General features: G+C 39.7%; 1 protein-coding gene across 1 annotated transcript in view; it reads left to right on the top strand.

Moving 5' to 3' along the window:
• Nucleotides 1–2,975: 2,975 nt before the first annotated feature.
• NUB1 (negative regulator of ubiquitin-like proteins 1) overlaps nt 2,976–13,656 on the top strand; it is a 12,415-nt gene continuing 1,734 nt past the window's right edge. Inside the window, exons 1-12 of the mRNA XM_010180295.1 lie at nt 2,976–3,095; nt 3,182–3,343; nt 5,338–5,396; nt 5,964–6,034; nt 6,902–7,084; nt 8,635–8,723; nt 10,092–10,198; nt 10,994–11,180; nt 11,545–11,652; nt 11,817–11,969; nt 12,837–12,983; nt 13,258–13,350. Coding sequence (XP_010178597.1) covers nt 2,979–3,095; nt 3,182–3,343; nt 5,338–5,396; nt 5,964–6,034; nt 6,902–7,084; nt 8,635–8,723; nt 10,092–10,198; nt 10,994–11,180; nt 11,545–11,652; nt 11,817–11,969; nt 12,837–12,983; nt 13,258–13,350 — 1,476 coding nt within the window. The 5' untranslated portion in view covers nt 2,976–2,978. The remainder of the gene's footprint in view (nt 3,096–3,181; nt 3,344–5,337; nt 5,397–5,963; nt 6,035–6,901; nt 7,085–8,634; nt 8,724–10,091; nt 10,199–10,993; nt 11,181–11,544; nt 11,653–11,816; nt 11,970–12,836; nt 12,984–13,257; nt 13,351–13,656) is intronic.

The raw sequence follows: 13,656 nt of genomic DNA, 5'->3' as shown, positions 1-13,656 counted from the left end.
GGCGGTGTGCTGGGGAGCGCCCCTCCGCCCGCACCCTCCCCACGGGATCTGCTCGGTCTGGCCGCCTCCTGCTGCTTTGCGGTTGCCCGCTGAGAAGCGGGAGTTGGTTCCATCATGGGCGGCTCCTGCTGTGGGTGTCCGAGTGCTCCCACGCTCCCACGAGTACTTTTTGGCTGCACTCCGAGTACTTTTTAGCTTTGGAGGTGCCTAGAAAGGACAGCGACATCGTGGCAGTGCTTAAAACCCCTGGTGACACCGGTGGCTTGTGGTCCAGGTAGTCTCGGTGCAGTCGTGGTAGAGAGACTGGCTGTGCGCCTCGGGAGGCCTAAGGATGACCCAGGTTGGGGCTGGCAGGGTTTGCATTTCCATCCTTTCCTTGACTTGCTGGCCTCTGGGTTTGCACATGAGGCTGCTTCCGTGTCTCACATTGCTCCATAGGTGAAGGAGGGGTACTGTAGTTGTGCCAAGTAGCTTTCCTCCTTGTCTTTAGGAAAACAATAATGTTTAGTGCTTTAGTAGTAAACCATTCCACAACACCTTGCTTCGTTCCCTCAAAACTGTGGCTTTTGAACCGTATTTCTGTAATTGTCTTCTCTTATGTCATCTGTAAGACTACTTGAATTTAGAGGGTGACATTTTAGTTAGAAAAACTTCAGTCTTGCATTCAAAATGGCCCTTGGGAAATACCCCTGATTGTTTGCTCAAATTCGCTTTGAGGAAAGTCCTTTAAACTCTTTCCGAAAGTGAAATTGTGTCAGGAGTGCTTGTGGTGTTGGCCTATGGAAAAGGAAGTCAGAATTGGTTTTGCTAAGGATTCTCTTGGAATTTAGTTATGGTGAAGCAGGAAATTATGGTAAAAGTTAGAAGTATTACATCTCAAATGATAGCTTTTGTGTTTGTGAAAGCAAAATTTCTTTTTTTAGTAAAGGGTCAGAAAGAATGAGTTCAGTTGAAGACTTTGGTAGTGTTTTCTGACAGCTTAGTAAGAAATCACAGACTTACAGTATTGATAAAAAGATGAATGACCAGTTTATAAATGTCCCTTGTAAATGTATTTACAATTCATAGTCTTAAGCATAGGTTGTAATTTTAGACTTTATCTGGGTGCCCCAAAGCCACTGATACCTTTTTTGTGGACTTATAGCTATAAAAGGGTTCTTCAGCATAACCTAAAAGTAGGAAAATGGTGGTTACAGATTGTTCACGAGAATTGCCCGGCGAGTTTTGGAAAAGGGCCAAAGCTGCATTAATAACTTCAATGCAGTCTTTTGAAAACTGAGCATGTTTGTTACTTTCTGCTGTGTAAATGCCATGTTTTGACTTGGCCCTGTAATAATAATGACATCACCCCAGCAAGAAAAACAACGCAGGGTTGTGTCTCCTGGTTTGGACAGACGCTGTGCGCATTACAGCGGTCAGACAGGAAGGGTTGTTAAACCATCCACTTGCTCACTTAATCCCTCTGGCTTTGTCAGATGATTGTCTTTGCAGCTCCAAAGATTCTTTGTAGCTCACTGAAGCTGAGGTTGAGGTAAAGTTAACCAGTCAACTTACCACACTTTGGATGTTTGCCTATGGTTTTTTGCTCTCATTGTGTTTTTCTGAGCAAGGAATGGCCTTTGGAACTGGAAAAACGGATAGAAATGTTTGGTGGTTCTTTTGTGTCCCCTTCTCTCCTGAGAGCTATGTGCTGATAAACAAGAATGAGAAGATGAAACCACTCCATGAGAAAAGTGAAAGTGATTAATCAAATTTCAATGCCAACCTTAGTGCATATATGCCAATGTTTTAAGTGCTTTTCTGTTTAAATTAAGTGACATCTTATTCCATATGATTACCGGTATGCAAGAGCCAAAAGTCTCCCGTGCTTTAATATGCACATAGATTTTCTTTGGTTTGGTTTGGTTTGGTTTTTCTGTTGAGGTCACTGCACCCCCCTTTCCTTGCCTTTTCTGCCTTCCCTGTTTCTTGGGGTTTTGTTTTCAGTGACAAGTTGATTCACTCAGAGATTACCGCTTTCTCTGAGCTGAGTAATAACCTGTGGAGATGAATTCTGCCTAAGCCCTTACCTGTGAGCCGCTCTGTTCAGCTCAGTGTCATCCTCTCCCCACTGATGGGTACCTTTAGTGCCTGGTGCAGACTTACAGAACACATTATCTCTAATCTCAGCCTCTGCGTTTTACGTTGCTTGTGCCTCCTGTCCCTGTTCTCGCTTTGCAGTGGGAAAAACATTGCTTTGGGCTGAGAAGTGGCACCCTGTTATTCCATCTTTGTGAAACCAGAATTTTACAGTACCATTTTGTGATACTGTTAAACTTGTGTGCTTGACAAATGACTGAGATCAGGGAGGGGTGGTGTAGATCTCTCTGTGCTCATGTCTGATCTCACCTTGCTGGATGGCTGCAGGCTTCACCTTATGGTCATCCTGTGAAGGAGCTTTTAGGTCTGAGATAGTCCCTCCTGACACTTTTCTGTCCTCCCAAAGAGAGCAATAATTCATGTTCAACCATCCACCGGTGTAGAAAGGCTGTGAAAGTAGGGAAGTAGGAGAAGCAGGAAGGCAGCGGTACAGCAAGGACACCTTTTAGAGGAAGTGAGATTAAGCAACCCTGTTTGGGGCAGGGAAAAAGAACTGAATCATGGATCTTGACGAATTGACACCTTCTGTAATTTCCAGTTGTATGAGGGGTCAGAGAAAGGTTTAATTTGCCTTAAAATAGGCTGGGGGCTGCTGAATTATCTCTACTCCAATCCAGGTTTCACTTCCTTTCCCATTTTTTTTATAATAGTTTGAATTTAGGTTCCTCTCCCCACCAAAATATACCAAATGCTTTTTATGCTTAACTTCTTTTGCAGAATTCCAAAACGTCACTTAAACTTCTTGGGAAAAGTACAATTATTTAGTACAGGAAAGTAATATTAAAAGATTGATTGTTTTTCTTTCTTTTCCCTTCCAATTGTGCTTTTGTTTTAAAAGAATGGCTCAAAAGAAGTACTTAATAGCAAAACTGACAAGCTACTTAAGAGAGGACAAAATTCAGCTATGGAAACCACCATATACAAATGAAAATAAAGAAGCTGGTAAAGAGATGAAGGTAAATAATCTCTCTGAATTGATGTCATGCATCTTCCATGTGATACTGCTGGTGTACTTTCCCAGTTTTGCTTGCTGTTTTCTTAGGAGCTTGTTCAAAAATACTCATCCAAGCTGAATATCAATGAGAATGATACAGAGAACATGCTTGAAGAAATACGGTGTAAAGCGATTGAGCGTGGAACAGGAAATGAAAATTTTAAAGTGACTGGAATTGCAAGGCTTGATATATATCTGCCTCGTAGAAAAGTAAGTGACATTGCAGAAAAGTCAGGATAAGTAGCTTTACTTTGGCCTTTTGAATTCTAGATACGTATCTGATGCAAATATTTTCACTTCTTCAGCTTTTTCAGGTGTTTTGCATGAGATCTGTGTTAGGTATATAAAGTAGGAGGGGAGGGGAAACTATGTAGGTATATATCCATTTCCCAGGTATGTGGGAATATAATATTGGGGGAACAGTAATTGTCTTCCCTTTAGGATTTAATGAGGAATTATCTTTCAGTTAAGAAGACTAAATTAGATTTAAGTGTCTGTCTAGTTCAGTTTGATTCCTTCTGATGTAACTGCTCATATTAGCAGTAAAGAGCTGATGTATTTTTCCAGCTGTAGAATAACTTAAGTTGAACTAGCATATGAATATCACTATTACTACAGCTATTGTTTAAATGACAGCTTTCTTTTAAAAAAAATCCCTTTAAGCCCAATAAGCAACTTGAACTTGGTGTCATGTTAGGCCATGTATGGCTGGTGACTTTGAACAGAACTCTAGCTTTTAACCATGGCATGTGGCAGTGTTCTTACAGTGATTAAATGGTCCTTGTGTAACTATTCCAGTGCAGACAGCTAACTAAACTTGCTTTAAAATAGGTATGTCCAGCATTTGAGCTTGAAAATGAGAAGCAGGTTTTTTCTGCTGTGATAGGAGAGAACAGATGAATCCCAAGTCAGGCTCCTAAAAGCTTCACAAAGGTAGAACTGAATTGTCTCGCACTTTCGATGCCAGGCTTCAGCCTCTAGTTTTGCACATGAAATACACCAGAATGTGACTCTCATGACATCAGTGTCAGACTGGTCACTGTACCAGATTCAGCTGAACACAGGTGGGGACAGGCTGGCTGCTGTTTGGTGGACTTCCATACGGTGTAGCTGTGAGTGTTGACTCTGATGCAGCTTAGCCTGGCCCCTGGTACCTGCACGGCAATGCCCAGGCACAATGTGAGGGCTGACATGGCCAGGGGCTGATCTCGGATGGTATTTTGGATACAGCTGCTTTGCCTTGAAGATTGAGAGGATTCAGTCTTATGGATGTGAAGTGTGATGTGCAGGCTGGTCACAGGACAGAGAGCAGGCCCTGGGTTGAGTTCTTACTAGAACAAAGCCTCTTAGCTGGGAATATTTCCTCCTTAAGAACAGTCTCTAGCAAGCACAACAGCTGTCTCCAGTCACTTCCTAGTTTTGATCACGTGCAGGAGCAGCATCTTCCACAGTGCTGTGTGTCTTCATCCACTCTGATGAAAGGGAAGTTCTTTATTTAGGTGCACTTAGAGGCTTTAGCCTTCTTAGCAGCAGAAGTGAATGTTCATTCTGGAAAAGGGCACTTTTTTTTTTTACCTGAAGATCTTAGATAGTGACCTATGCTTCAGAAAGATTTTTTTTAAATTCAGTACTTGCAAAGCCCAACACACACAATCAGAATTGTTCTCTTTTACAGTGGAAAGAATAATTACCAGGGCATATGATGGGCTAAAGGGTAGAGGGTGTTAAGTGATTGCCATGCAGTTAAAACAAATAAATAGTTTCATAATTGTTCTTTATAATGCTTCTGGGCATAGGGGAATAAATTAATTTAAAATTCCAGTTTATCTAATCTGAGACCAGAGGCACTTAGAGGAATTAATCATAACTTAACCAGTCACAGGTGAGTGGTGTAATTACAAAGCAGAGTTAAGATTGGAAGTGCATAATTAAATAAGTTGGTTTAAATTGTTTGGTTCTGAATTTAGATTTATCTAATTCTGAATCTTCTGCTGTTATAGTTCTAATCTTTAGCACTGTATAGCAAGACTCCCTGCCCAGAAATTACTACCATGTATGCCCAACCGTAACCCTGTTAACATGATTATTATTTGAAAAATAAATTGTTGTTGTGAAACAATCGATTATGAATATGCAAAATATCTTGATATCATGTGTTTTTTTCCTTCTCTCCTCCTTTCTTCCACCCAATGTGATTACTACAGAGCAGGAAAATCCCACTGGAAACGAACTTGTGCATCACAGGCAAGGAGCTCAGATCGCAGTAAGTATAATCACCCTTGGTCTTTACCTAACGAGGGAGCATGCTGTATTACAGTGCTAAGAAAAGGACAAAAAGAGCACTATTTGTTTGTTTTAAGCTTTTTCTTAGCATATATGTTTAGGATGTTCAGTGTTGCAGTAGGGCAGTTCTTCATGTAAGAAGCTGTAATTTAACAGACAGAAAACAGGAAATTTGCAACTGTGGAAGAGGAGAGCTGTGTAAAACCCCAGCAAGTACCTGAGAAAACACCAGTGATCACCATGCCAGATCTGTAACTAGGCAGGTCTTCTGAACAGTGAACATTAGCTTCTCCTCCTTTTCTGTTTGTAAGCCTAATAAAACCAGATTCTTTTTCTGTCTCTTTTGCTTTTTCCCTTTCTGCATCCCAGATTTTCCCTATATGGTGTACAAAGCTTTCTGCTGATGTTATCTTATAGCAGCATTTTATAGCAGAAGCTTTTAAGCCACTTATGAGCATACTCATTTTTAATTTTTATTTCTATTCTGACAGAAATATTGTGTAACCTTACAAATTTATACTCATGGATGAAATTATTTATTTCACAGGATAGCACAGGAACATGCATTAAAAGAAAACGCTATCAAAATAATCATAAATAAGAAGCAGCTTGACCTGGGTATGTATCTCTAGTTGAGTCTACTGTTATGATAATTTTCTAGTTAATTGATTGTCAGAAAAAAAAATTCATGCAGCTCTGTTAACTTCAGAAATTCCCAAGGAATAGCGATTATATTTGTTAGGTTCTGTTCTACAGGAAACACAGTAAATAATAATGATCAAAATTGTTAGAATTGGAGCAATTAAAGGAATCCTGTAATAAATGTTGAAAATCCGTTTTCAAGTGTTGAAACACTGAAAATGCACGTTTAAGAGAAACCCTAAATTTCTTTAAAAAACATGTATAGAAGTACATTCAAAAACTTTGTAATGCTTTATGCATGGTCAACTTGTCAGACATGTGGGAAGTGATGACAACAGCTTTCTCTTTATTGATGGCCTAAGCAGCCTCACGTAGTTATTTCCCTTAGAATATGTCAGAATTAGAGCCATGGGATTGGCAACAGGACCTCAGATCCAATTCCCAGTTCCTCTGTCCTGTTACTGTTGTGGTTATGATCCTGGACATGTTGTTCCAGTTTTTTCCTGAAGATCTATTAACTGAAACAGATAATGGTATTTTTCAAATGTTTTGAAAAAAGTAAGCAAAGAAACATACCAATCATTTAAAAAGCACTTTTGAGTTGCAAGTCTGATTCTAATTTCTGAGCTTCTGCTGAATATGTCAGTGATTTGCAGAGGTTTTGGTTGAGTCCTTGAGTAATTACTGTAGTTATCAGTACTGTATCAGTGAGCAAGAGGCTGTTCAGGTTGTTTTATTTGTGGGTGTTGGGTTCCCTGCCCCCCATAACGGCAGTACAATGTAAAATGGTCTTTCTTCACACATAGAATATTAGGCTTGCATTTATCATACTCCGTTTTGCAGGCAAAACCCTTGAAGACCAGGGTGTAACACACAATGCAAAAGTGATGGTACTTCAACTGGAACAGAGTGATGAGGAAACTAAAAGAAAAGTTCAGGAAGAAGAACTTCAATGCAAGAAAGAAAAAGAAATAAATGACAAGATGCAGAGAACTAAGAAGGGATTGGAAATTCTAGCAGAGAGAGGTAAGGGGGGTTGTTGGGGTTTTTTGATGGAGTTTTGGGCAGTTGGGCGCTCATTAATTCTTGCGCATCAAAAATTACTTTCTCAGGGGAATTGCAAAGTAGAAGAGTGCCTGTGCTGTGGCTGGATTTCATTTTATACTTTACTTTCCTAGGTTTCTGCCTACTTGAATACTGGATTTTAAGTTGGCTAAAACTTTGTCTTCCACTCTAACTCTTCTTACACAACCAGAATGCTAGAAAACATTTGGTACTTGAAGAGGAATATAATATGAATCAATTATTATTTAATTGACACTTGACAATTAAGGGACTGACAGCTCTTGAGAACAGGCTTTAAACTTATTGTAGACATAAGCACAGTGGAATAATGTAATATAAGTCTTACACACTTTTTTGTAGTTTATCTCGGGTATGGCTGTGGGTAACCATGGTTTCATTGTGCAGAACAGCTCGCTTGTCATTCTCATCTGTAATGTGGCTGTTCTGTTCTCATTGCATTTGATGTTGATTGCTGGCAACTGTGATTTAGGTTAAAGGGATGTAGCCAATTTAAAAGTAATAATTTTTCCAGATGAGCTTGCGTTTGTGAATTGTGTTGCTAGATGATGTGTTTAAATCACTTCTCTAGTTTATTGTTTCAAAAATCCACAAACAAGAAACTGTAAAACTGAGTATTTAATGAATTCCTGCCAAATGCAGAAATACCAGAACAAAGCTTCTTTTAAGGGTCAGTGACAGCCTGTTTCTAACTATAATAGCAGATTTTGAACAAATGAGAGAAGTTACTCCTTTTTTGGATTTAAGGGATAATTTAGACCCCAGCACTTGAATCCTGTGTAGGGCCTCTTTAAGGTATTTACCACTAACTGTCAGTTATAGCACAATGCCAGAGTATGGAGTGGAGTCCATAATGGGCTCACAAGCTGAAGGTTCTGTGTAGAAATGATTTAACAACCCTTTTGTTTCATCTGAGGAAAAATTGCAGGGCAGAAGCTTTTAATCTCAGCAAATTCCTGCTTAACTGTCTTTTGTTTACAAGAAAAGCATCTTTTGATTTTCAGTCAGATGGAAGTGAAAACAAAATTGATAGTTTGGTTATAAACATTAAAGATGTGGGGAAAGAAAAACACTGAGCTGTATTTTTTTTGTCAGTTTTATCAGCTGTCCTCAGTTGTAGGGGTTTATATTCTATGCTTTATTTGATAAAGCATTTCAAATGTTATATCATGTGAAATGGAGGTGTTTTGTCTTCTGCATAAAATTATTTACAATTCATGTAGTATTTAATGTTGTGTCTAAATTTCTGGATGAATAGGGCCCTTTCCTCAGTAACCTTTCCAAAAGTTCCTCGTATTTGTCTGATCAGGGCCGCTCTTAGTAGATATGTCCAAAAAACCCACACGTGCAGCCTTTATATGTAACTCTGATTATTTTTGTTGTTTGTTTGCTTTTTTGTTTAACGATGTACCTACTGACATAATCTTATGACAGCAGAGTTACTGTGTTGAAGGTGATACTTAAAATTTGAACTGCTTTTTCTTGTCTTTCAGAGGAGTACCTGGACCCAGATTCTACTCCTTATCTAGATATAGCTAATCAGACTGGAAGGTCAATCGAGATTCCTCCTCAAGCTAAAAAAGTAGGTAAAGCTACTAAGGTAATAATCACATTGTGGAGCATTTCAAATATGGGATTGAAATATAGTCAGACTTTCTTGGGATATAATCCTAGGTCTATTAGATGTTTGCTTAATGGAAATAATTTTGAAATTAAATTAAAGTACAACTCTACAATTGGGTGTACTTCAGTCATCTAGAGACAGATTTCTGATAGGTGATCTAATTGCAGGTCTATTCTTGCACTGACCCTTGTGTGGTCTGCATCTTATTTTTGTGTTTTAAGGTGGGCTTTAACTCTGTTATATCCTAGCGCATATTTTAAATTTTGGGTGCCTTAGGGCAACATGAAAACTTGTTCTTTAGGCCTCAGTTTCAGTTGGAAATTCAAAATGAGACTTATTTTAAAATAGTTTTGAGATCTTTTACAGTATGACTGCTCTAAAATTTACATCTTTTCACCATTCAAGAAAGTTCTGCATTCTCAACTGAAAACAACTTCAGTTGGGTACATGCATTGTAGGAGTGATATAGCAGATGTTCACTGTGGAAGTGGAACAGTGACAGATGCTATTTTTTAAAATTGCTGGATTTTCTGAGGATAAATAAAAATCTTTACAAATACTTGGAATTATACCAGGTAACAAAAAAAAACTCGGGAAGAAATGAACGTGTTTCAACATGTGCTAACTGCTGCCCTAGCCTCTTCTGAGGCATGCGGTGTTTTCTGCCTCATCTGGAGTTTCTGGAGGACTGGAATAACAACTGTCCATTCTCACAATGCGTATTTTGAGGAGGTGCTGAAAAGTAGTTACTCACCCAAAGAATTAAAGCAGCAAATGTTCAAGTGCACAGGATTTCATCAGTATTGAACATGGGTGAGAGGAAACGTTGCAGGTTGTTTCTATCCAGAAATAATATTTATATTTTTGTTTGTCATACTGTAGGACTAGAGTGTGTTCCTGCCACATTCAAAATTTAATTTTCAGTTCTGCAGTTTTGCAGGAGGTGAATCGTTAGGTTTTACAAGATAGTTGTAATAGCAAAGCAAAACAAATTTTGATGCTGTTAGGAAATGTAACACCCAGAAAAATGTTTAGCTTTTTATCACTCATAGTTGAAAACCTGTCTAGGATTGCATCATTAAAATAAACTTGGTGCAACATTTCATGGGTCAGTAACATTCACTGCTTTTAATTAGACAATATCTGACACTAGAAAATGGGAGAGAAGTATGAAATGATGTGAAGTAATTCTGCTCTCACAAAACTGATATAATAGTATTGTTCTAGAAAGAGCAAGGGCTCTAATGGATTACCTAGATATTTAATTTTAATTGCACCTCCCCACCTCACTTCTGTAAAAACAAGTCTCAATTTGTTTTTTTCTAGGCTCTTGTGCTGGCAATGGGTTATCATGAGAAGGGCAGAGCATTGATGAAGAAGAAGGAATATGAAATAGCACTGCCATATTTGTTGGATGCTGATAAACACTTCTGGTAAGAACCTTTTTTGAGTCTGTATCTCTTTCCTTTGCTGCCAACCAGATACAGGAACAGCATTGGATCTATGGGTGCGTATAAATCAGAGCCTGTTTTGCCGGGGACGACTTTGCCTCCCCTCTGCAGATGGGAAACAGCAGACAAAGGCTCTGACTTGCAGTAACAGGTGGCTTCATGTAGCACAGCTGAAAGAGATACTGCTACTGGGCAACTCAGTCTTTCATACCAACATAAACAGAAACTGTCAATATTCATGTACTAGGCTATAAATTTCATTAGCTTGAGAGATGGTTACGGATGCTCTTGCAATAACCATACCAGGGCTTCTGCAGGTAAAGTAGCTTCCTGTCAGCAGTCAGAGCCTTGAATTGCTCTTTTGAGATCCCCAAAAGTAATATTGTCCCCATCTGTTTCTCTCGTCTGTATGCATGTGCAAGAAGATTAGCACAGTGCTTGGCACATTCATGTGCACTGAGGAAGACAGTTTCTCTGTCAAAGATTACACAGAGTTTAATTTCATTCTGCTTTTCAAGAGGTGTTAAATAGTAACAAAATGAGTTGTGAATACTGTAATTCTTTGATATGTAACGCTATTGTTAGTGTCCTGTGCATTAGTGACTATGATGGGAGATCAATGCTTTAATAACGTTTCACTAACCTCAGTTTGCTACCTTGAATAAGAAATGTGTGATTTCTCAAACATGTGAGTATGCGTGTTGTTTCATCAGTGCTAGCGTGTGGAAGAAATAAACGACCTCTCCCCAAAACCAAAGTAATTGTTTTATTTTCCAGTGAGTGCAGCACAGAACTGCTGAATACCGTTGACAATTACGCAGTCCTGCAGCTGGATATCGTGTGGTGCTATTTCCGCCTGGAGCAGCTGGACTGCCTGGATGATGCAGAGAAAAAGCTCACCACAGCTCACAGATGCTTCCAGAGGTGCTATGGGGAGAACCATGAAAGACTTATTGATATCAAAGTATGCTGGTTTTTAATTAATTGGGGTGACTTTTTTCCCTGCATGTATTCAGTTACTGTTCAAGTATTACCAGACTGACTTTTAGAAGCTTAAATTTTTCTCATGTCTCCCTAGCTTGTAATCTAGTTGTGTAATTAGCAGCATAGTGAGAGCATTGGGCTTGACGAAAAGGTCACGGCAAACGTGTGTCTGTGTGCACGGACATCATCAGTGTTTGAGATGTGCTACTTGATCTGCATTCTAAGTGTCGTATATCAGTGACTGTCTTCTTTAAATGTCTGAAGTGTTCTGTTGATAATGAATTCATGCTGTATCATTGCTTCTACCCACACTGCCCTCCCTCCGTGTTTAAACAATTCTTTAGGGAAGCTATGGTCGTGAGAAGGTTTTATTTCTGCGGCTTTACCTCCTTCAAGGGATAGGACACTACCACAGTGGCAGAGAAAAGGAGGCTGCTGAGTATATTCAGAAGGTAAGACACCATTAGGTAAAACTTCTGAGTTGTTTCCACTAGCTCCTGTGTCTGGGCTTCGTCTTGCACATGTTCTTTGCTCATTCAGAAAAATGGGGAGGCATTTGTTTGTTTGTTTGTTAACAACAGTGTAAGTAGTATCATTTTGTTCTTTCTATATACAGGCATCTCATTTATATGAAGAGCTGTCCATAGATCCTGATAAAGTTTATCGCCTGACACTCCTGGGATTCTCTGAACAGGAAGCTCGCCTTGCCCTGCGAGCATGCCATGGGAATGTGGAGCATGCTGCCAATCTTATCTCCAACAGGAGAGAGGTATGGCGCACTGACAGTATTAGACCAAGGGTCATGTTAATTGGGGTTGTCCATAGATCATGTTTTGTGTGACTAATGCAACGTGGTGCTAAATTAAGGACTTTAATTATCCTGCTTTGGCACTGTTAGTGTAACTGACAGTTTGGCATCTGTTGCCACAAGTTTGAAACCAAAACTTAATGAGGGAAGCTCTGTCCCAAAACAGATGGGATGAGAGAGCCAGACACCTGTGGCACATAGGAAGACTTTGCACCAGTGTTTGCTGCTCAGCAGTGGCAATAAAAACACCATGATCAAGTTGTCACTCCTGGGCTTGGCTGGTCTGAAAGACAAGAGGCTGCACAATAAAGTGCTATGAGTGTAACCATCAAGCTGCCCTGTATTATGGCTTTGGGCTTGGAAGATCCAGGAGGAGAGGAGGATTTTTCTGTGCTAAAGTGAAGACAGTGTTGTCTAGATCTGAGGTGCCTGAAGTTACATTTGGTATGCTGAGGTGGTTCTTCTAGACTTGAGACAGTGAAATGTGGACAGAAAAGTCAAATGGCTGAGAGGGCTGAACAGAGCTCCTTGGCTGCATCCTGGTTCTGACTGTGTCCTTGGCAAGTCTTGTCTACAGGCCCATCTGCCAAGCGGGTTTATCACTTACCACACAGGGCCTGTAATAGCTGCGATAGCATAAGATCCCATCTGCAGAGCGGAAGTATGGCAGTAGTTCTAGCTTATGGAAATGCAACTTTATTTAGTAACGAGTGTCTAGCAGCACAGTCTGTATTTTAAAAAAAATCCTAAAGAGGTTCGAACTCAAAGAAGTAAATCCAAGAAACCCCATATGCACAGGGGAGCTTTGTAATGGCTGTGTTCTTGCAGGAAAAGGCGCAGATAAGGAGGGAGGAAAGAGCTAAAAGAAGGCAGCGTCTGGAAGACATGAATACCTTGAAAAGTATGGGCTACTCGGAGAGAGCTGCTCAAGTAGCTCTTCATAATACACAAGGAAATCTGGACCAAGCCTTTAAGGTAAGTGATTTTCAGGAGCAGTACTTTTGTACAAAAAAAGAGTTTGCTTTTTTTATTTACTGTTGAGCAGATTCTCACTTTCTATAGTCTGTATTTGTTAGTTCATGGCTACCTTTTCTGAACTGTAATGGTTGAACTTCCACTTCCTGACCTGATGACTCGGATACCCTTTAAGTTGACTGAAGTTTCCTTATATCAACTACTGGGCTAAATACAGATCCATGCCAAGGAGTACTGTATTGCTACTGCTCTATTCTGATCTGTTTTATTGTAGTTTATTCTTGACAATCCTGAGTTATTGCTGGAAGATGATGATGACTCTGCGGCCATGGACCAGTTTCAGGTTTCCCAGGAAAGTATTGATCAAGTAAGTTAGACCCATTGCTTTCTTTGAATTTGGTTGTCTTATTTGTGAATTATACCTTCAAACACAGCAGATCTTCCGTAAAAAAGCTGTACAAATTTTATTTGACCTGTCACTCAGGCTGTCATACTGCCACTGTCTGGCTTCTGCTCTTCAGCGTGAAGTCACACTCGGGCTAAAATGTAATTTGTGTGCACTTCTGCCCGTTACACCAACCTGTCATGCACAGATGCAGAAGGAAGTCTGTGCACACTAACACTATTTCAAAAAAAGACAGCGAAGGAGAAGTTTATTCAAGTCTCTAAACAT

The sequence above is a fragment of the Mesitornis unicolor genome, unplaced genomic scaffold, assembly GCF_000695765.1.
Source record: "Mesitornis unicolor isolate BGI_N332 unplaced genomic scaffold, ASM69576v1 scaffold50082, whole genome shotgun sequence".
Classification (NCBI taxonomy): domain Eukaryota; kingdom Metazoa; phylum Chordata; class Aves; order Mesitornithiformes; family Mesitornithidae; genus Mesitornis; species Mesitornis unicolor.
Note: the sequence above shows the minus strand (reverse complement) of the source record. Positions and strands in the feature narration are given on the sequence as shown.